General features: G+C 35.3%; 1 protein-coding gene and 1 non-coding gene across 8 annotated transcripts in view; both read right to left on the bottom strand.

The window, feature by feature from the left end:
- Window positions 1-7,021: 7,021 nt before the first annotated feature.
- Window positions 7,022-22,540, bottom strand: part of Lrch2 (leucine rich repeats and calponin homology domain containing 2) — a 94,106-nt gene continuing 78,587 nt past the window's right edge. For 4 of the 7 annotated variants that reach the window (XM_076562723.1, XM_006989965.4, XM_076562725.1 and 1 more), the window contains 7 exons: window positions 22,345-22,389; window positions 18,536-18,586; window positions 15,967-16,024; window positions 15,110-15,222; window positions 14,822-14,959; window positions 14,588-14,665; window positions 7,022-9,708 (listed from right to left, as the gene is read on the bottom strand). In XM_076562723.1, the coding sequence (XP_076418838.1) occupies window positions 9,589-9,708; window positions 14,588-14,665; window positions 14,822-14,959; window positions 15,110-15,222; window positions 15,967-16,024; window positions 18,536-18,586; window positions 22,345-22,389 (603 nt within the window). In that variant the 3' untranslated portion in view covers window positions 7,022-9,588. The remainder of the gene's footprint in view (window positions 9,709-14,587; window positions 14,666-14,821; window positions 14,960-15,109; window positions 15,223-15,966; window positions 16,025-18,535; window positions 18,587-22,344; window positions 22,390-22,540) is intronic. The other 3 variants (XM_042268989.2, XM_006989966.4, XM_076562726.1) reach the window with 1 other exon arrangement.
- On the bottom strand, window positions 18,063-18,191 carry LOC121825945 (small nucleolar RNA SNORA35). Its single transcript, XR_006068306.1, has one exon. It is a non-coding gene; the product is annotated as a small nucleolar RNA SNORA35 (small nucleolar RNA).

Here is a 22,540-nt window from a genome sequence, read left to right as displayed (position 1 = left end):
AGATATTAAAATGAGTACACCAGCTTACTGTTTAGATCTATTTGCATGGAATATCAGTTTTCATTGTTTTACTCTGAAATGTCTTTTGTGCTTGATGTTAAAGTTTGTTTCTTGGATGAAGCAGAGGATGGATCCTGTTTCCACTTCCATTCTGTTAGTCTGTGTCTTTTTATTGGGGGTGGGTGGGAATTTAGACCACTGATGTTGAGAGTTTGCAATGACCAGTGTTATTGATTCCTGTTAATTTGTTGTTCTGCATGTGTGTGTATGTGTGTCTCTCTCGGTGGTGTGTGTGTGTGTGTGTGTGTGTGTGTGTGTGTGTGTGTGTGTGTGTTTCTTCTTTTGATTCACCATGTTTCCCTTCTTGATTTCCTTGTTTTTTTGGGTGTGGTTAATCTCTCTAAGTTGAAATTTTCCATCTAATGCCTTCTGTAGAGCTGGCCGTGTAGACAGATACTAACTGCTTAAATTTGGTTTTTATCATGGAATATATTACTTTCTTTATCTATTGCTATTAAACTTTTGCTGTGTGTAGAAGTCTGGGCTGGCATCTGTATTCACTTGAAGTTCATAGAACATCCATCCAGGCCCTTCTGGTTTTTAGAGTCTCCATTGCAAATCAGGTGTTATTCTAATAGGTCTGCCTTTATATGTTACTTGGTCTTTTTCCCTTGCAGCTTTTAACATTCTTTCTTTGTTGTGTACATTTGGTCTCTTGATTAATATGTGGGGAGGGGACTTTACTTTCTGGTCCAATCTACTTGGTGTTCTGTATGCTTCTAGTACCTTGATAGGTATGTTCTTTTTAGGTTAGGAAAATTTTCTTCTATGACTTTGTTAAAAATAATTTCTGTGCCTTTAACCTAGATTTCTTCTCCCTCCTCTATTCCCATTATTTGTAGATTTGGTTTTTCATAGAGTCTAAGATTTCTTGGATGATTTGTGCCAGGATTCTTTTTAGATTTAACATTTTCTTTGACAGAGATACCCATTTCTTCTACAGTGTTTCAGTGCCTGAGGTTCTCTCTTCCATCACTTGTATTCTGTTAGTGAGGCTTGCCTCTGAGATTCCTGTTTGAGTTTCTAAATTTTTCATTTCACTCAGTTTGGGGTTTCTTCCTTGATTCTATTTCCACTTTCAGATCTCAAACTCTTTTATCCATTTCCTTCCATTGTTTGTTTGGTTTTGATAGATTTCTTTGAGAGATTTATTTATTTCCTCTTTAGAGACCTCTATCATATCCATAAAGCCTATTTTAAGGCCTTTGTCTTGTGTTTCAGTTATGTTGCATTTCTCAGGGCCTGCTGTGGTAGGGTTGCTGGGCTCCAGTGGAGACACATTGTCCTGGCTGTTGTTGATTGAGTTTTTATGTTGGTGACTATTCATCTAGGTTTGGGACAAGAAAAATTCTATAAGCTGATATCTGGTTTTCTGTTTGTTGGGTGGATGTTTTGTTCATTGGTTTCTGTTGCCCTCTCTGGTCTTTAGGAGAGTGTGGTGGCTATGTGTTATCTAGTATGGAATTCTTCTGGGATACTGCCAGGTGTAACCACTGGGGAGTTCTGGTAAAATATGTTTCTAGGTATTGGCAGCTGACACTTAGGAATAGAGATGGGCTAGGATAGGGTTAAGGGGGTCCACGGAAGGAGGAATGTAGTGGGTAGCTATTTCAGCTTTGATCTGGCAGTTCCAACCCCCATTGAGGCTTTGGTAACTGTCATGCCTATAAGGCAGGGCCGAGAGAGGAACAGAAGACCCGAGATCCAGATGTGCCAGCTCTCTTGGTTCCTGGCCCCTGGATGCTGGAGTTAGACCTAGCAGAGTTCTCCAGAGAACACCGCTGGACTGCGCTACACCTTTCCTAGACCCTGTTACCTATCCCTTCACTTGTAAGTTACCCCACAAAATAAACCTCCCTTTTAACTACGTGGAGTGGCCTTAATAATTTCACCAATGGAGCAAAGCAGTGTAAAAATTCCATCAGGATTTTCTTATTTCTCTTAGAAGTGGGGCAGGGCTGAGGATGAGACTGAGGTATTGAATTTTGAGGAGAGAAGGAAGAGTGAGGATCTAAACTTCATCTACCTGCTTTGCTGGCCTACTTGCCTCTCTGGAAGGCTTGCATGGTGCATTCCAGGGAATGCCTGCTGGGGTTGGGGGTTTGCATAAGGGCATGAGTTGGGAGAAGGCTAGAGAAGATCTGTGTAATCCACTGGAGATCGGGGGAGAGGAGGAGGGGAAGGCTTCAGAAGTTGACCTACCAGAGATGGCAGTAACTAGGGTATTGGACTTGGAGGAGAGAAGGAAGAGGTGAAGATCGACAGTTAGGCTACTTGATTCTCTGGCAGGAATGACAAAATATTTTTGATGTCTAAGGCCAACCTGTATAGATCTGTGAATATCACCTTTGAAAATCTCTTGCTGCAATCCTTCACCTCATAACTCATTCCCCAAAATCTTAATTAGTCTCTCAGATTTCATTTGTCTCTTTCCTCTTAAAACTATCAGCCAGACTACTATCCATTCATCTCTCTGGAAGCATAATCTAAATGGTCCTTCACTTAGAATCCTCCATTATCATTTATTGTAAAACTATAGCTAAACTTATTAGCATGATTCAAGGATTTCCACAACATAATCTAGTATACATCTCCAACTTCATCTCTCATAACTTACTTCAATTCCCCTCCTCTAATAAAGCATCTATAGCTGAAGAATAGTATTTCAGGTCTGAATGCTTTTTGTTTTCTCCTCATGATTTTTCTCATCGCCTTCATCTCAGGCTTAAGGTCCAACACATAAAGTTCACCTTTCACCCTCAGCTTTCTATTCATTTCCTCCACAGTCCCCACACTCCACCAGGTAAACAGAAATAACTTTTCCTTCATGTGTGCTCTAATAAACATATTCCTTTTTCAATGATATTTTACACACACACACACACACGAATATTTAAAATTCACATGGAAGCAATCATGAGCAAAAACACTACTGCTGGTGACATCACCATGTTTGATTTCAAGTTATGCTACAAAGCCAAACTTGTAGACAGCTTTTGGGGAGACAGTCATTTTCACATTGATAGTTTTCTGATCAATAAGCATGAGAGGTTTTCCCATCTTGTTATCTTTTCCTCCATTTTTTCTTCAGTGTTTAAAAATTTTCTTACAGGGGCTTTTCACATCCTTGGTTAAGTTTATTCCAGAGAGTTTTCTAAGGCTATTGGGAAGGAGATTGTTTCTATAGAGATTTTTTAAGTATGTCTCACTGGTTTATAGAAGGGCTAGGGTGTGTGTGTGTGTTAATTTTGTATTCAGCCACTTTGCTGAGAGTGTTTATCAGTGTCAAGAGTTCTTGGCAAAGTCTCCAAGGACTCTTAGCCGTAGAAACAAATTGTCTACAGAATAAGATACTTTGAAATCTTCCTTTCTCATTTGGATCCCTTTCACTTGTTTTTCTAATCTTCTTGCCCTTGGAGTACTTCATTAAATGTAGACAGTATCAAATTCATCTTGTTCATTATAATAGTGGAAAATCTTCAAGTTCTTCCCCTTTTAATATCATGTTGGTCAAAGGTTTGCCATATGCAGTCTTTATGTTGAGACATGTTCCTTCTATTTTGAGTTTCAAGGTTTTTAAATATTTATTTTTTAATTATATATACATAGTGGGGCATGTGCACGTGATTACAAAAGTCCTCTGAGGTTAGAGGCATCAAATTCTCCTGGAAATAGAGTTAGAAACAGTTGTGAACTGCCTGGTGTGGGTGCTGGGAACTGAACCTGTGTACTCTTCAAGGGCAGTATGTGCTCTTAATTGAGCTGTTTTCTTTTCAGTTTTTTGAGTTCTTTGTATGTTCTAGAAAGTAAAACTCTGTCACATGTGTAACTGGTAATTTGCTTCCCATTCTGTGGGCAGCCTCTAGAATAGAATGGTGGTGTCTTGCTGAACAAAAAGCCTTTTAGTTTTATGAGGTCCCATTGACTAATTGTTGCTCCTAAGTCTACACTACTGGGGTCCTGGTCAGAGTCCCTTCCTGGCCCAATGAGTTCATGCATATTCTCTGCTTTCCCCTCTGTCAGTTTCAGGTTATTGGGCCTTATGTGAATATTCCTGATGCATTTGTGCATGAGTGACAAGGATTTAGTTGTAGTCTTGTGCATGTAGCCACCCAGTTTGGCTAGCACCACTGGTTGAAGATTTTGTCTTATCTCCAATGTGTATTATTTACATCTTTATTAAACAATCATGTGGCTCGTGGAGTGTGGGCTTAGGTAAATGAATGGAGTTCAAAGCAATCATTGTGAGTGAGTTAACCCTAACCCAGAAAGACATATGTCATGCTCTCTCTCATTTACAAATGTTAGCTTTTAATATTCAAATATCTGTTTCATCTGGAATACTCTTAGAGGTCAATTAATTAGCAAAGCACCATGGGAGTTGGTTCAATTGATAGTAGATAGAACACAGTGGTATATAAACCAGCATAATGGATCTAGGGGGCAAACTGGAGTAGATGGTGCAATGCAAGAGTAGGATAGTAGAGGAAGTGGAAAGATAAGCAGCACCAAAAGCCTTGATAAAGCTCATATGGAAAGCTAATACTTTAAAGCTTCCTAAAATACATACATACACATATTGTAAAAAGAATGTACATGGAATTACCCTACAACAGGGTGGCATGGCCCCTACTAGACAACACAGGCCAACAAATAAAAAACGCCTATGCATATACAGGCTTATGCATCACAGCTGCAAGGTATAATTTTAATTACTATACAATAAATTATAATGCATTGTTTTACATTTGTTTACATTATAAGTTAGTGAGGGGTGTGAGTAAGGACTTTTAGCAAACTCAATTTGTTATTGAAAATGTGTTTTACATATGTAAAATCCTATATATTCCTTAACTACTTTTGTAGACAGGTAATTAATGTGTATCAGTAGTAAATTAATTTTTCCTACCATTAAGTGGCAGAATAATCAAAATTATATATTTGAGAAACAAAATATTATGGACCAACTTAATATTTTAAAATAATCACATTTTAAAGAATTCATTTTAGTAGCTTTCAAATGACTCAACTATCAAATTTCTATCAATAAACTATTTTTGTTATAATTGCCATAACTTACTAACTGTTCTTATATAGAATTCTCATTCTAAACCAGAATTTTCCAAAACAACAAGATTTTATGTGGCAACAAAACTTTGACCCTGGGCCTTACATTAAACAGATAGATACACACTCTATTATGAAAGACTAAGTCTTCTAAAATCATACATATAAGGGAAACATTAATGTTTCATGTTTAAAATATGGAAATAGAAGATATAGCTTAAAACACATGGCTTTGATACTTTTCATTTTATAAATTATAGCAGCTATCTTGGCATTTACAAATCAATCTTATGTACAAAAATAATATGTACAATAATGTATGTGCCCTTTAGGGTTCTCCATACACTGGTATAGATGCCTGAGAATCTATTCTAGGGCCATCTAATGTAGAATATGAAAACTATAGATTTATTAAAGGAGAAAGGAAGCCTAGTGCTTGCCAAAAATCACTCAAAATTCTGCAATAAACTTGGATTACCTTTAAACACCTTTTATCAAATAGCTATTTACTTAAGTACTCATTTAAATGTGTATGATTAATTATAGCAATATTCTCAACAGCATCAACAGCATTTTGCAATATATAAATGTTCTACTTTTAGGGTCAAGCAAAATTATGTAGCTAGAGTTTTCCTGCCTTGCCCATGGTCAGGACAAATCTTTGTTACACGCCAGTCCCACAGCTGCTCAGACCCAACCAAGTAAACACAGAGACTTATATTCCTTACAAACTGTATGGCCGTGGCAGGCTTCTTGCTAACTGTTCTTATAGCTTAAATTAACCCATTTCCATAAATCTATACCTTGTCACGTGGCTCCTGGCTTACTGGCATCTTCACATGCTACTTGTCATGGCAGTGGCAGAGAGTGACTCCTTCTGCCTTCCTGTTCTTTCTTTTCTCCTCTCTACTAGTCCCGCCTATACTTCCTGCCTAGCCACTGGCCAATCAGTGTTTTATTTATTGACCAATCAGAGTAATTTGACATACAGACCATCCCACAGCAAAACTAAAAACAAATAATAGTTACTTTAAAAAATATGTGCTTTGGGGATTTATTTTTTGAGAAGACATCTCATTATGTAGTAAAGGCTGTCCCCAAACTCACTGTAATCCTCCTGTCCTGGGTGAATTATATTTGTGAGCCATAATGCCCAATTAAATATGAACATTTTTAGAAAAATTACAATGGAAAGCGAAAGAATAATTTCTTATAATTCAGTAGCATATAAAGCACTAAAAAGTTCTTTAAATCAATCACATATTGACCTATTCTATATGTTGTTTTAAAGAAAATTTTCTTGTCATATAGAGCTTACATCATAGGTTGATAACATTAGATTGTAAAGATAGCTTAATACCTTAATACATTTTAAACTAAACTGTCTTGAAAATAACATGGTGTAAAAGCCATCAGGACTCTTACAACCATCTACTTCAGCTTTCAGCTTTCATTGCATTGGTTGCTCTTGTCCTTTAGTTTCTAAGACAGATTCTCATTGTCTGTCAAGCTAGCCTTAAATTGCTGCTTTCAAGAGATGCTCTCACTTCAGACACCTAGGAGGCAGGATTCTGGGTGCACCACCATGCCCAACTAAAAGAGCCCACTAGGAATATCTATCTTATCAAAGGTTTTGTTTGTTTTGTGTGGGTCAAAAGTGTGCCAAGGTGCACTTGTGGAGCTTAAAAACATGGGTACCCACAAATCAAGTCAAACTTGGGTTGTCAGCCTTCACTGCAAGTGCTTTCACTCACTGAGTAACAAACACTGCCAGCACTCAAGGTTTGAATGTTCATCCACAGTGGGGAACAAAGACACAAACTCTCAAATACTGACCAAAAAAGGTGTTGATATTGATAGAGAGACAACTGAAAGGAAGAAATGGAGTTCCAGCTTAGATTTTTTTCATTTAATTTTATCCACAGTTTGCATCGGTAATATACATTTAGTGTTCCATTTTTTAAATGCATCAGAAAATCAATTATGATAAATCTGTGACTAATACAAACATTTCTGAATTCTTCAAAAAATTCAGTTAGAAAAGTCATTAAACTAGCATTCTATAAAGATAAGTATTAAACAAATGGTTATGCATTTTTACTCATTTCAATTCAAACGTATCCAACATCACTTCTTTCTTGTGCCATGTGGTCATAAAATTTAACAGAAGTAGCTATGTAATGATATTTTGAGCCCAATAAAATATTCTTTGATTATTCAATTTTCCTCAAATCACAAAATCATTCAAATAATGATAATCATTATTAATTCAAAAACTGATGAAGTAAGTATATGATAAGCCATAGAAAACATTTAGAATAAATTTACACTAAAAAACTACTAACAGAAAAGTGTGAGGATCTTGGAATAATGTTGTCATTGTGGACTAATGCTGAAACCGCATTGGAAGTGATATTGGTAATGCCTTTTGGCACAGTAATAATTGAACTGCTGTGTTACAGACCTCAAGGGGACCCCTCTTGAAAAGAATGAGCACTGAAGTTCTGGTGTCTTTTCTCTATAAGGTAATAGTTAACTGACAAGTGAAATGTAAAAGAATTGCCTGAAGTTTCACAACTATTTCAATAATAACAAAGCACAAAATACTTGGAAAATAACACAAGATTAGTTAATAGAAATTCTAAAGCACAATAACCATGAGAGAGGTATGAATGATTGTTTTGGTTGTTAATTTTTTTTTGAATTTGTAATGCTGTCAACTGTCTAAATTAAAAATTTATCAGCTAAGGTATTTACTAAATTACCTATATTATCCAAATTTTCACTAAGGAGATTCATTATGTCAATGGGGATATTTTTCAGATCCAACTATTTTATCATATCTAATTAGATCAAATATTTAAATAATAAATTATTAATAATTTAATTCTTAAAACTTACAATAATAAAAAGCTTTTATTCTTCCATAGCTCCAATTTGACTCATGGGGAATGAAAAGAACACATCTATATTCTGAAGCCAAAATTCAAAAATATGGCTTCCTGACAACTGACCAAAAGAAAATGTAGAATTATTCCTAAAACCAATCCTTACAATAGTATTTGGCACATGACATTTTACATTTTATAAATGTCCTTTGAAATATCCAGGCCAACGTTTTTTATTAAGTTGCATCCATATTAAGAGGTAACAAGTGCAAATAATCACACAATTAAGAAATGATACTTGCTTGGCTACTACAAAAGTGAATATGAAGGCTCTTCTATAGTAAACTGAGTTATTCATCACAGTAATGTTTTTGGGGAAAAAAAATCCTGCACTACTACCATCATAAGTTTATCCATCTTCAAATCAAGCAAGGACTTTACGGAACATACTATTTCATGAAACAGATTGTTTAATTCAACATCAAGTTACTTGAGGATCACAAGGTGTACATGATCCAGAAATGGTCAAATTTTGAATCAAACCCTGCTTCTCAATGGCCGCTCTCTGAATATGGAAGGCAGCACTGATGTATTTATTGTTCTGATAAGTCAAGATATAAACCCAAACACTGACAGGCGCATCAAAATGTCCTTGACAATTATTACTTCCCTGGCCCTCCAAAGTCTTACTGTTTTGTGTAACATTTTCAACACAGTAATAAAATACTCTTCAGATAAAACAATTTAAAAGATGAGTATGCTTTTGCAAAATTAAATAGCATAAATTAAGCACATTAACATTTTTTTGACAACATGAAAGAACCAATTTAATGAAAACTGCAATGTGTTAACTAAGAAACCACCAATGTGAGGCACATTTGAATCCTCACGTATTACTGACCGTACAAAACCTACCAAAATATTTAAAAATTCCATTGATTCTATTAATACATAAAAAGAAATAGCAAAAATGCTTAAGACTATTTGAGATTCATCAATTACACAGGCACTTCACATGTAAACAACCTACAATATAAATGAAAATATTTTGGCACCAACTGATAATACTAAAAGAATTGAATAACGCCAGGGTTTTTTTTTTCTGTTCATTTTTTTCCCTAGGAAACAAAGACAAAATATTGAAGAGATTGTGTACAAACTAGAAGTATATGAAATAACTCAAATATAGAACTGCTATACTAAAATATGATTACTTTTACCCAGATGTTTACTAGTATATGGTGATGTAAAAATATTCAACTTAATGTAATTGTTAAATTGAAAGCATGTTTAAATTTTGTATTAATCATCACTTTGAAAATTAGTCAAGGTTCTTGAATTACATAATAAAAGGAAAATTTTAATTTATCAAAACTCCTATTAAATTATTCCAATTTTCCTCCAAAAATTGTTTGGACAACTCAAATGTTTAAATCTGAGATCTTAATGTAATTTTGAAAAAAGCAACCTAAGGCAAACTATTTTTACTGGACATTCTTCTTCATAATTTTGAGATCTCTGAAATCATTTCAAATACATGAAATTATACACGTATAGTTTTTTCATCATCACATCAAGCCATAGAAAGCTGTGATGCCTTGGTAGTAGGCAATTCAAGGAGTGCTTGAACCGTAACACCGACTTTCACAAGACCTCGTTCTTCCAAAATATGGTGAGGCAAGCAGAGTCTCTCCTGGGTAAAGAGAAAAGGAGATTTGAATGTCCATTCTTTAGCAGCCAGAGAGATTTTTAAGTCTGGAACAGATTTTAAAATTGTATTCATTTGCTAAATTATTTATTTTATTTTTTGAGATTATAATTACACCATTTCATTTCCCCCTTTTCTTTTCCATCCTCCAAACCTGCCCATATACCCCTTCTCTTCAACCCCATGCAAAGAATCAGATTACTAAAAATGATTTCTTTCTTTATTTTTTTTATGTAGATAGATGTTTTGTCAGCTGCATACCAGAAGAGGGCATTGGATGTCATGGGAATACAGTTATAGACAGTTGTGAGATGCCATGAGGGTGCTGGAAATTGAACTCAGGGCCTCTAGAAAAGTAGCTGGTACTTGTAACTGCTGAGCCATTTCTCCAAGCCCAAGAAGCAGATTTTGAAAACATGCTTTCTCTTCAACTTAAAGTAAATAATAATTCAACATTTTTCTTCTTAATTATAACATAAAATATGGCTTGGTTCACAATTTACTCTAAGAAAGGGATTATAGATATTAGCCTTGGTCTCTGATGCCATCATTTTACCCTTATACATTTATCTCTACTCAGAAACAGTTTGTTGAGGAGTATGTCACCATTACTCAGTCTCTGCTATCTTAGAGCTGCCTCTAATATATCCACTCACTAAAGTTGCTGTGTTCAAAATCACCAACACCTTCTTAAATATCAAATGTTGCACATACATATTTGATTGCTCTGTTACATCAATCTTTAAATCAGAGCTTTACTTGAAACCTCATCCCTGTTGTTTTCTATGATACCAATCTGTAGAGTTCTTCAACTTGCCTACAGCAATTGGGTTTCAAATTACAGTAGTCTTTTCCAATCTTCTTCTAATGTCCTACATATTTCCAAGAATTTTATATTCACCCTTCTCTTATTTTCACTACACCACTCCTTAGTATTCTATCTAATAATTTTAATTCTTGTTTCCACCCTGAATTCCAAATCTTTATTCCCACTAAAGGTACATCAAGCAAATGCGAGTGAGCCATGACCAAATATATGTCCTACAGATACATCAAAATCATGACAGAACTGCTTCAACAAATGAGATTAATCTTTTGGATTTTTGTATCTCCGTCATTTTTCAAAATACACTGTTACAAAAATAGGAAGTGTAACAGCCTCCTCCTCCTTTCCTTTATAACCAAATTAGTATTCACCAAATACTACTGAAGATATCTAAAGGAGCCTTGAAAATGACATTTGCATCTCAATTTTCACTGCTACATTTCATGTTCTTCTAGTATTATACTCAAAAAAATCAAATAATCAATTAATATTATTATAAAAACAAGTTTCAAAGCAAAGACAATAGCTCCCTCCTTAGAAACTACAGAAAGAATAAATTAAGCCAATGCCAAACAACTAGGCACTCTGCATATATGTTACAGTTGTGTAGCTTGGTCCTCTTGTGGGACTTCTAACAGTGGGAACAAGGGCTGTTTCTGACCCTTTTACTGGCTTTTGGGACCCTATTGCCAATACTGGATTGCCTTGCCCAGCCTTAATACATGGGGAGGTGCTTAGTCTTACTGCAACTTGATATTCCACGTTTTGTTGATACTCATGAGATATCTGCCCTTTCCTGAACAGTAATGAGGTAGATTGGGAAGGGGGTGGGAACAGAAAGGGGTGGAGGGGAGGGATTGGGAGGAGAGAAGGGAGGGGAAACTGTGGCCGGCATGTAAAATAAATAAATGCAGTTATCTGAAAAAAAAAAAAAAAAAAAAAAAAAAAAAAAAAAAAAACAAATAGCCAAGAACTGAGAAAACGATAGGAAAAAAAAGTACAAAATGCAAGGTAATTAATTTTAAAAAATTCATACACCTCTAGGTAGGCAAAAGAGAACATACAAATACCATTATCAAGAGAAACATCACAAGGTATTTTAAAAGTACTAAATGAACAAGGTAGTATTATAAACAGTATTATGATAGTAAGTTTCACAAACTAGACGTCAAGATAAAACATACTGAAACTCATGCAAAGACAATAGCTAGAACAGCCTATATTTGTTTTATAAATTGATTGTGTTTTAAAACATTTGGAGAAAGAAGCCCCTGGTCTAGATGGGTTATTAATAAACTTGGTGAAATAGTTTACAGAAAAATAACATAAATTCAGTTCAATTGTTTGAGAAAAGAGGAAGGGATACAAATACAATGGACAGGTCAGTACTGTCTAACAGACTAAGTCATTAAAAGAAAACTAAAACCCAACTTCCTCATAAACATCAATGTGAAAAATCTAAGCAGAAAGTTTAAAAACAGAGTCCAATATCATAAAAAACAGGAACAACAAAATATGTCATGATCAGGAGGAATTTTCCCCTGGAGTTCAGGGTTGATTTAAAATCTAGAAAATTAATCAATGTGACTCAGATTATTAAGAAACTGAAGATGAAACAACTTAATCATACCAGATGATACAGAAAAATCAGTTGCTAAATTCATCACCCATTCCTGATAAAAAGTTACTAATAGATGGGAACTCCCTCAGTTGATACAGGTCATCTATGTAAAACACACAGATTAAGTCAGACGTCAAAGGTAGAAAATTAAAGTCTCCTTTAAAACTGTTCAATAAAACAAGGATGTCCACTCTGGACACTTTTCTTCATGATTGTACTGGGAAATTAATTTAGGACATTTAATCATGGAAGGAAATACCGGATAGACCACAGATCACTTTCCCTTGAAGAAATCCTACCTACCCTTGGGTATGTCTTACTTTCCAAGATTCTTCTTTAAGAAGCTCATACCCATACTCTGGTGTGTGTTACTTTCTTCTGAGTACTTCCATTTTTAGATCCTTCATTCTTAAGCCTATACTAAAGTATCTTTATTAAATCCAAATTCTGATTCATAAAAATAAAAAAAAAAACAGATCACACCAGCTGGTGGGTGGCACACACCTTTAATCCCAGCACTTGGGAAGCAGAGGCAGGTGGATTTCTGTGATATCAAGACCAGCATGGTCTGTATAGTGATATACAGGACTGCTAGGGCTACACAGAGAAACTCTGTCTTCAAAACAAAACGAAAAACAAACAGCAACAACAAAGAAAAAACAAAAACAAGATCACAATGGAAGAAGAGGTTATTTCTATTCATAGAAAACATCATTGGAGAAAGGGAGTGAAGAAATGACTTAGCAATATTGTAAATACATAGATCAATGTATGTTAACAATGAAGGACCAGATATTAAATTAATATCCAAATTAATTGTGAATGAAATTCAAGAAGACTCCAGTAAAGATATACATAGCTAGGAGAAGTTAAGAAAAACTACTGTTTTATTAGATATAATTCTACATATTTTGTTCTATTAATTTAACAAAATTTCTATAGTAATCTCATCAGACTTTCTTCTTTTTCTATATAAGTTGATAAATTACTCTAAAAGTATATGAAAATTGAAAGAACTCAGAATAACTAATATTACATGGTTTCAAAATCAATGAAGAGCAACAGTGATTTACTAAGGCAATTATGGAGCAAAAAGGGTTAATGAAACCAAACAAGAAAACAAAAATTTGATTCACAGACTAACACACAAATAGCCTGTGATATAGAAGAAAGGCAGATGAATACAGGGAAAACAGACTTTAATGCAACAGACAGCACAACTATAAGAAAGTAGCTTAGGAAAATGCATCAAGCCACTGGATGGGCAGCCATGGAAGACCTAGTGATATCATACTAGAAGATGAAGGACTTAATACTTTCCCTGAAATAAAGAAAGAAAAGAATTCCAATGGTACTACCAGTGTTCCTCATATGAGGGACTCCAGTCAGAAAAGAAGAAATAAAAAATGCCCAAACTGCAAACATTACACTTAGGTTACAAAACTACATCCTACTTGCAGATATGACTTTATGCAGAGAACATCCTAAGTCATACAAACATATCTATTAGAAGTGAGTTTGGCAAGATCACAGAATAAAAGATCAGGGGTATCTCTATATGGTAGCAATAAAAATCTGGAAAAATTTTAAATTAAGAAATTAACTGTATATGCCAAAGTCTTAATTTAACCAAAGAGACAAAGTCCTCATATGCTGAAAACTATAATACACTGTTTACATTGATTTTAAAGGGTATCAATTAATGAAAAGACATCTTATGTTCCTAGATCAAACAAACGAAATTGTAGAGAAAACAATAATCTGCAAATTAATCTATAAACCCAGCATAATCTAAAGCAAAATTTAAGCCATTTTGTAGAACTTGGCAAGCTAACACAGAAATTGATATACTGATATGGAAATACAAGGGGATCACTACAGCCAAAACAAACTTAAAATTGAACAAAACTCCAGCATACACACTATCTTCAAAATGTGCCACCAAGCAATAGTCAACAGGGTGTTACTGCCATAAAGAAATCAATGTGTAAAACGGGGAGCATAGCAGTGAAGCTTTCCATTTACAAACAAGAGATTTTGGATAAGAGTCTCAAAAACATTCAGTGGAGAAAGATAAGCCTTAACAACAACTGGTACTGGGGAAAGTGGATGCTGGTATGCAGGAGAAGAGATTTGTAACCTTATCACACACCCATACATGAAGCTGAAATTCAAAATGAAGTATACACCTGAAACTCAAAAAATTTTCCAAGAATATATAGGTATAAGTAAATAATTACAACCTTTTATTAGGCAATGCTTTTTTAGATATAGCATGAAAACTATAGAGAGGGGGAAAAGATACTCAAATTTGTGTTCACAAAACATTACTCATCCCTCACTATGAAGATAATTTGCTGATTCTACTTTCCATGTAACAGATTAATAGTTAAATGATGATGCTGTCAGATAATTACCTGGGAAACACCCAACTTTTTGCAAGCATCAAGAAAATTTTCTACATTTCTTCGACATTTTGCCATGCTCAGCTTGGGCTGGAAGGTAAGAGCAGAAAGACATACATTTCAAGCACTTTTATACAGAATGTAGTTGATATTGAAAATTGTATTTGCTTAAGTGCATTAGTTAAAGACAGTTTTTAAAACTTGTATTTTCCTTGGGAGAAACAGTTATCTTTTGATACTACTTACCACTGCTGGTGATGGTACATGAATACTAGCTACAGAGCGTGGCCTTATGTGATTGGCCAAATGGCAAAGAACAACCCCATCCATCAGTGCAGCTCCTATGTCGTCAGGCAGAATTACTTTTAATCTGGATTCAAGATTCTATAAAGACATGAGGATAAGTTGCAGATGTCTTACCTAAATGTATGGTATGCATTCATATTACTAAGTGTATAATCAAAAATTTGAAAAAGCATTAAAAAGAAAATCACTATTCCTGTAAAGGAGCTGTGCAAGGTCAATGTGACTTACATTGCGAAGCTGCCTTATCTGTTCGCGCTCTTCCCGTAAATGTTCCATCTTTCTTCTCATTGTAAATCCTGGGTCCGCAGCCCCATATTCTTGCCGAGATGCACGACTAAAGGCTGGAGAGAAACAGAAATTCCCTAACTTTTTACAAAGAACAGCCATTCATTGAGAAAGGGGCATGATAAATAGAATCAGAGAATTACAGATGTTATTACTAATGCATTCCAAATATTTTTAATTATATGTAAATGATCGTTAGATACATAGTTGAAAAGCAACAGGCAATACAAGGGCAATGATTTCTACCACTTACGTAAGTTCTTATTTAACCATATGTTATGAGAAACGTATGACCCAGGTTAAAAGTGATCACTGAACATATGATAGTCTTCTAGCTTTAAAGAAAAAAGGAAATTATTATGGAAGGTCAAGTTGGTTATTCAGGAATAAGACTATAATTCAATACCTTGCCAAGTAAAATGGATCCATTTTCTCTGGGGCATGCCAAATGCAAAAATATCCCTGTTTTAAACCACAATATAATGCAGGAGTGCTATCATTTGCAACAGTTTTGTCTGCTGGCAGAGGGCTCATTCTAACAATAGTCACAGCAGAGGAGAAATAAGACTGCAGGATACCTAAGGCAAAAATCTGAGCTTCCAGGAGCTTGAAGGGAATGGGAAAGAAAGAAATGATGATGGGAATTGTAAAGACAAATAAGATCAAGAGAAAATTGCTTTTAGAAGAGGGGAAAGAATTTATGAGTACATAAAATTATGGATTCCAACCCATTTAAGCTGGGAAACTCTATATTAAACAAAGACAACCAATATTATTTAAAGAATAAACTATATATTTACCTGATCTAGGCTTCAAGCCAAAGGGGCCATGTGAAAAGCCATCAGTCCTGTCATATTCCTAAAAAAAAAAGCAAGACCATTGTTGTTGCAAAGTCATCAAGGCACATATTCATACCCTCTCCAGTTTTGAGAAGTATTCATTTCCAGTGTTTACTTGAATATTGAAAAGTCAACCTAGATTTCAAATCAAGTTGATATGTTTCACATTTTAAAAGTCAATAAATATTCCTCATTTACCTGGGTATATGATTTTAAACCTTTATTTCATTTTTAAAAAGTAAATTGTGTGTGCACATCTCTCTCTCTCTCTCTCTCTCTCTCTCTCTCTCTCTCTCTCTCTCTGTGTGTGTGTGTGTGTGTGTGTGTGTGTGTGTGTGTGTGTGAATGTGAGTGTGTGTGTATAACACACATGTGGAAGTCAGAAGACAACTTGGGGGAGTAACTTCTCTCCTTCAATCATGTGAGTCCTTGTGAATAAACTGTGTTGGTCAGGCTTGGTGGCAAAAGCCTTTACCCAATGAAGTATAACCTTGCCAGGCCAGAATATTTTCTTACAGTTTATGAAAAGACTTTTCAAGGAGAATCATTCAGGGTGATAGATTTTTTTTAAATGAAGAATCAAGTTAAGGTCTCTAAAATAATGAAACACAATCAACTAAAAGATTTACCAACATGGACTCTGTATGCACCACTGACTTGATACTTAGCAGTGGAAAATTTGAGGCCAATCTACAATTACAGGGGTTTTAGAATAACAGATGAGAGTAAATGATTATCTGAACGCACAATATTTTAAAGTGCTTCTGCAAGCCATGGTGAGCTATGGAAAGATACATATAACATTAAGTAAATCCCCAATTGGAGTGAAAAAGCCTAAAGTATATTTGTGTAAATGTTTCATTCTAATGTGATTAAGTCCATGCGATTCAAATGAGATTGTTGGAAAAATTAAATGAAGTAGCTGAAAGTGCTTGATAAATTTTATAATTCATAAAAATAAATAAATACAATGCAGTTGTGGCAGCACCATATGATTCTGGGTGACAACTCTGGGAAGCAGGAAGGGCCAAAGCTTTAGTTACTTCTCTACCATTTACCGATTAGGAGCTTTAGGAAAGCTACCGGTCTTTTCAGCTACAAAAAGACAAAGGCATGTAAAATGGCACTCTATTTATGTTCAATGAAGCAGAGTGACTCTGTGAATGTGGTACACTAGCAGATTTTACCACTGACTTTTCACATGAGACTGAAGCAGTCAGAATCCTGTAAGGTGTCTGAATGTTCCCTAGATGCACTGGGCACCTCCCAGTGAATGTTAGTGGAGTTATGTTAACACATGTTCACCTTCCTACTCATCTCCAGCCTTATGTGTTATCTCTGTTAGTTTCTTTAAATTGTTATAAATTCTGAACCAAAGTTCCACTTATCCAAATACAAGCAAAAATTATAAAGGCAATATAACTTACCTGAAAAATTGACATTAATACACTTCCTGGTAGACACAGGCCATAAATCACAAAGCAACTATGCAAACCAAGTGGAAGTCATGTCTATCCTTACAGTTGTTCTAACTTACTAAGAAAGGATTTACAAAAGCATGCAACTATGACTAATTTTGGGATATCCTAATTTAAATTGTTCTCTAACATCATCTATATCATTTTATTTTCTATATTATTTATAAACATTTTTATTAAACTCATGCTCGTGGCCATAGGAAAGTTTTATAATACAAATCACCTAAAGCAATACAGAAAGAATCTTAGATTTCTACAAACAAATACACTTACATATAATGAGATAAAACTATATAATCAAATTTATACAATAAATTGAGATCAGTCAAGCATTTTAAGATGTAAATTCACCAAGTGAATAATCATTTTCCTACTAATGAAAACGGACTTTAGAATACTAAAAGTAATGAAACCTAAATGAGATACTATTTCAAATGTTTAAAATTCTTGTGGTAAAGGAACAGATTAAGTTACATGAACTAGTTATTCAAGCCACCATAGTACTTGAACAAAATTTTAGAAATTATGACTTTCATATACCCGCTCTCCCATTATTCTTTAGGTCTAAGACACCAGGAAAAGTGTGACCTCCTGTCGATAGGAACAACCCACTGCAGGATTGTTTCTCGTGGAAAAAGGACATTTCTCTTGCATTGCTTTCAGACCTAATTGGTTACAAGGAAAACCAAAGGTCATTGCACAATGCTTCAAGGCTTTTTAAAATTCCAAAGCTATTGTTAAAATCCACCACTTATTTTAAAATGTAGAGGAATAAGAAAGCATATACCTCATAAAATGATGTATGTTCTGTGGTGTGGAAATATGTTCCACAGAAAACCACAAGTTAGTGAAATTTACTAGAGATATTCATACAAAGGAATGGTATTCATAATTACTTTTACAGATAAGACTTGTACAAAGTAATCAAACACAGATTTCAGAAAGGAGTGAATAAATTACTTGGTAAAAAAAAAGATGAAGTTTGAGAAAGGGGCAGGGAAGAACTCTTTACAAAACATAGAAAAGATACAAAGCATTAAAACAACTTGTACCTCGGATGATACCGGAGACTGTGGTGACATATGAGCATTATCACTCTCTTGCTAAAATATAAAAATAAAAACATGAAAGATGAAATTAAAATACACAATGATGATTTTAACATACAAAAGGACAATGGAAAATTGTTTTAATCAACTGTCAAAGGAGAAACTGGCAATGTACAACCTAGCACCTTGCCACATAAATGTTGTTGGTGAACCACAGTACAGGCATCCTCTGGAATTTGTTAGACATACACAATCCCTGGCCCCACTAACAATGAATCAGATTCTATGTAAGATCTCCTAGTGATTTATAAGAATTTTAAAGACTTAAAAGTACAATCTAGACACAAGAGGTAAGATGTATTACCCCCAAGACACATCAATGAAAACTAGCAAAAGATCATCATGATAAACAAGAATCTAACTGGAAGATTATGTGTATGAGTGCAAGTAGAGAAATATTTGCAAATTTAATTGAATAAAAACAAATAAATGGTTCACGGTTTATGAATGAATATTCTAATGATAACCAAATGAAAAAAATCCTGATATTTAACCTAGAAAATGCATACCACATAAAACATGTATTCATCTGACAAATGATTATTGGCCACCGACAATGTCAGCTACTATTCTAGACATTAAGAATAAGGAAATTTGGTGAAATATCATCCTTAAAGAATGTCTCAGTTGCCAGGCGGTGGTGGTGCACGCCTTTAATCCCAGCACTCGGGAGGCAGAGGCAGGCGGATCTCTGTGAGTTCGAGGCCAGCCTGGGCTACCAAGTGAGTTCCAGGAAAGGCGCAAAGCTACACAGAGAAACCCTGTCTCGAAAAACCAAAAAAAAAAAAAAAAAAGAATGTCTCAGTCTAGAGGGAAGACAGATTCATGTGCACAGTTAATATAGCATTCCCAGTATATGTATGGTACAGTAGGGATCACAGAGAAACTGTAGAGGAAAGGAAGGGGTGATGAAAAACTGTTTCTTGAGAAAGTAAAAAGTCAGTAAAAGCCAGGTAAAGTGAAAAGATAAGAAAAAAGACACAGAAGTATAAAAAAAAATGATGACTATAAAGCAACTCTGAATTCCAAAGGGTAAAAAAAAAGTAAAAAGAGGGCAAGTTGTGAGTTTATGATATGGTTACCAGGGCCTTGATCCAAAAAGACTGAGAAATTACCTTTTAAGGCATGGGTGAAACTTAAGGTTTCTAAGCAAAGGAACAGCCTTATTGTACTTGTATTCTGAAAGCAGTGTGAGAATGGGCTACAGAGAGAAGAGGGGTGAGGGAGACATTTCAGTTGCTAAGGTGCATAGGGACCTGAATTGGGATAGCCAGTATCCACATACGATGACAAACTTGATGGCATGTCTCTGCGATCCTAACAATGAGAAGGCACAGAGAGGTGAATCCTTTGAGCTCAAAGATCAACAAATCTAGCTAAATCTGGGAGCTTCAGATTCAGTAAGAGACCCTGTCTCAAAAAAAAAAATGAGGTTGAAAAGGACTGAGGAAGTCACTGGAAGTTGACAAAGGGTACACCGGCATGCATGCATGTGTGGCACACACACTAGACAGGTAGATAGATAGGTAGATAAATAGATAAGTAGATAGATAGATCTATAAATGATAAAAAAGATAGATATAAAATAGACAGAGATAATATAAAAACAGAAAAGCAAGGAAGATACTTTAGCAATCCAAGCAAGAAAGACTAAAGACCTATGCCAAGGAAGGAAAGATGGAAAAGAAGGTGGTATAGACAAAATATTTCAGTGCTGCAAAAGAAACAAGGGGATTAGTAGGTTTTCATAATTGATGGACATTGAAACAGGTAGGAGGAAATGGACTATGAGGAGGCAGCAAGAGCAGCCAAGGTGAACCTCTAGCATGAAGTTCAAAGAATGTTTTCTGTTAAAGGCTAGATAGTTAACATTTCAGATTTCACGGACCACATGGTCTCAGTGGTATCTGCACAACTTTGTCATTAGAAGGCAAAAGCATCTGCAGGCAAATGCCTGCAACTCTTCTGTATTTAAAGGTTACTTACAAACGTAGCAAGTGGGCCAGGTTCCATTCTGGGCCACTTTGCCAACCTCAGCTTTGTCTAGAAGGGAGATGGTGATTTTATAAAGGAGTTACCAGCTTTGCCTAGACAGTAAACTCAAATGGAAAACTCAAACGGAAAACGTGTCATAGCATATACACGCACACACACACACACACTTACACACTTACACACACACACACACACACACACACACCAATTAAATATGAATGTCTGTAGGTAAAATCCAGTTATCATGAGTCTTCAATATGAAACCTAGTTTAAAAAGGCATTGAAAAATTAAACATGTTTGAAGTGTGGAAAAAAGATGAACATGTTGAATCCTAGGTGATCAAAAGACTCCAAGCAGCTAAGGACACATTACTAGAAAAGCCTAAGGCTAGCCAGGCAGTGGTGGCGCACGCCTTTAATCCCAGCACTCGGGAGGCAGAGCCAGGCGAATCTCTGTGAGTTCGAGGCCAGCCTGGGCTACCAAATGAGCTCCAGGAAAGGCGCAAAGCTATGCAGAGAAACCCTGTCTCGAAAAACAAACAAACAAAAAAAGAAAAGCCTCAGGCTCAATGGTAAAGGATGGACTAGAGACATAAACTAGGAGCTAACATCAGGTATACTGATATTAGTCACCAAAAGTCTGAGCACTGGCCAGCCCATTAGAGTTCATACAGTGTGCTATGACATAAGGAGGAGTAACATGTAAGGGTCGAACAGATATTGTAAAGTGCAACGGAAAGCCAGCAACAGGTACACAGGAATTGACTGCAGTCATGAACAGCTAAATATTAACAAACACACACACCTACACAAAAACTGCTTTCATGATTTACCACAGAAACTAACAATGAAATCATTGGAAGCTTTGGAAACATCTGTCTTTTTGCAGGGGGTGCAGGGGAAATAATCCCATGAATACTACTTGATAAGACATGGAAAGAAAACTGCATTTGGGGTAGGCAAAGGTAATTCATATAGATACTTATTTTGCCCAGTGTAATTTTATTTCCAAGAAATACATTTGTTTTCAGATGCCCTGCCAAATACTAGACATCAAATAAACGACCAATTTCCCCAACCACATAGAGACAAAACTTGGGGATAGCAGTGAAGAAATGTTGTTTCAGGAGGGGTGCTTAACCTGGATCAACAGAAACATTTACAGTAATGTAAACTGTATAAATACAATTTTAAATTTAAAACCCTCGACAGGATCTGTGCAGAGTGTTCCTTAAGAATCTTAGATGGATACAATCTCCTAACAGTGAAAGTGTTCCCCCCCCCCGAAGTCTGACAACTTGACTTCAAGTTCAGTATCTGTACCCCAAGGTGAAAGGAGAGAACAGACTCCTAAAATCTGTCCTCTGACCTCCACATGCATGTCTTGAAACACATACACTCACACCTGGGCACACACATCAGGCAAACACATGCACACAGTGTTAATACATTTTTGAAAAATATAAACTCTCCACTGACTGCCATGCTGTTTGGGAAAGTGAAAGTAGAGAATGATAACAAATATAAACTGATGGGTTATAGATCCAAGACAAATAATAAACCGCTACAACTACTAGAAATTGTGTTCTAGAAAACAAAGGATTAAATTAGTAACTATATGACAATGCTCAGTTTTCATTATCATAGGAAACTCGTGCTCTGTAAGAAAGAAAATGACAGCAGGGCTGCTTTAATTCTTACTAACGCACCTAAATATAAAAGTAAAGAATTCAAATCCATATCACCCTTTGTCTCACCTCCTCATTTTCGTTGCCGCTTGAATTCTTCCTTGTTGACTTGTACTGCAAAACATTTTAAATGAATATGTTATTTTTCCTTAAACGTGAATTTCGTTCAAAATGACAAGAGGCTTATTATTACATTGGTACTTTTATTAAATTATCTGATATTAAACTTAAGTAAGCAGTTAGTTTAAACAGCCCTCCTAATCAC

Source organism: Peromyscus maniculatus, chromosome X, assembly GCF_049852395.1.
Source record: "Peromyscus maniculatus bairdii isolate BWxNUB_F1_BW_parent chromosome X, HU_Pman_BW_mat_3.1, whole genome shotgun sequence".
Classification (NCBI taxonomy): Eukaryota; Metazoa; Chordata; class Mammalia; order Rodentia; family Cricetidae; genus Peromyscus; species Peromyscus maniculatus.
This window is presented reverse-complemented; position numbering and strand designations above follow the sequence as displayed.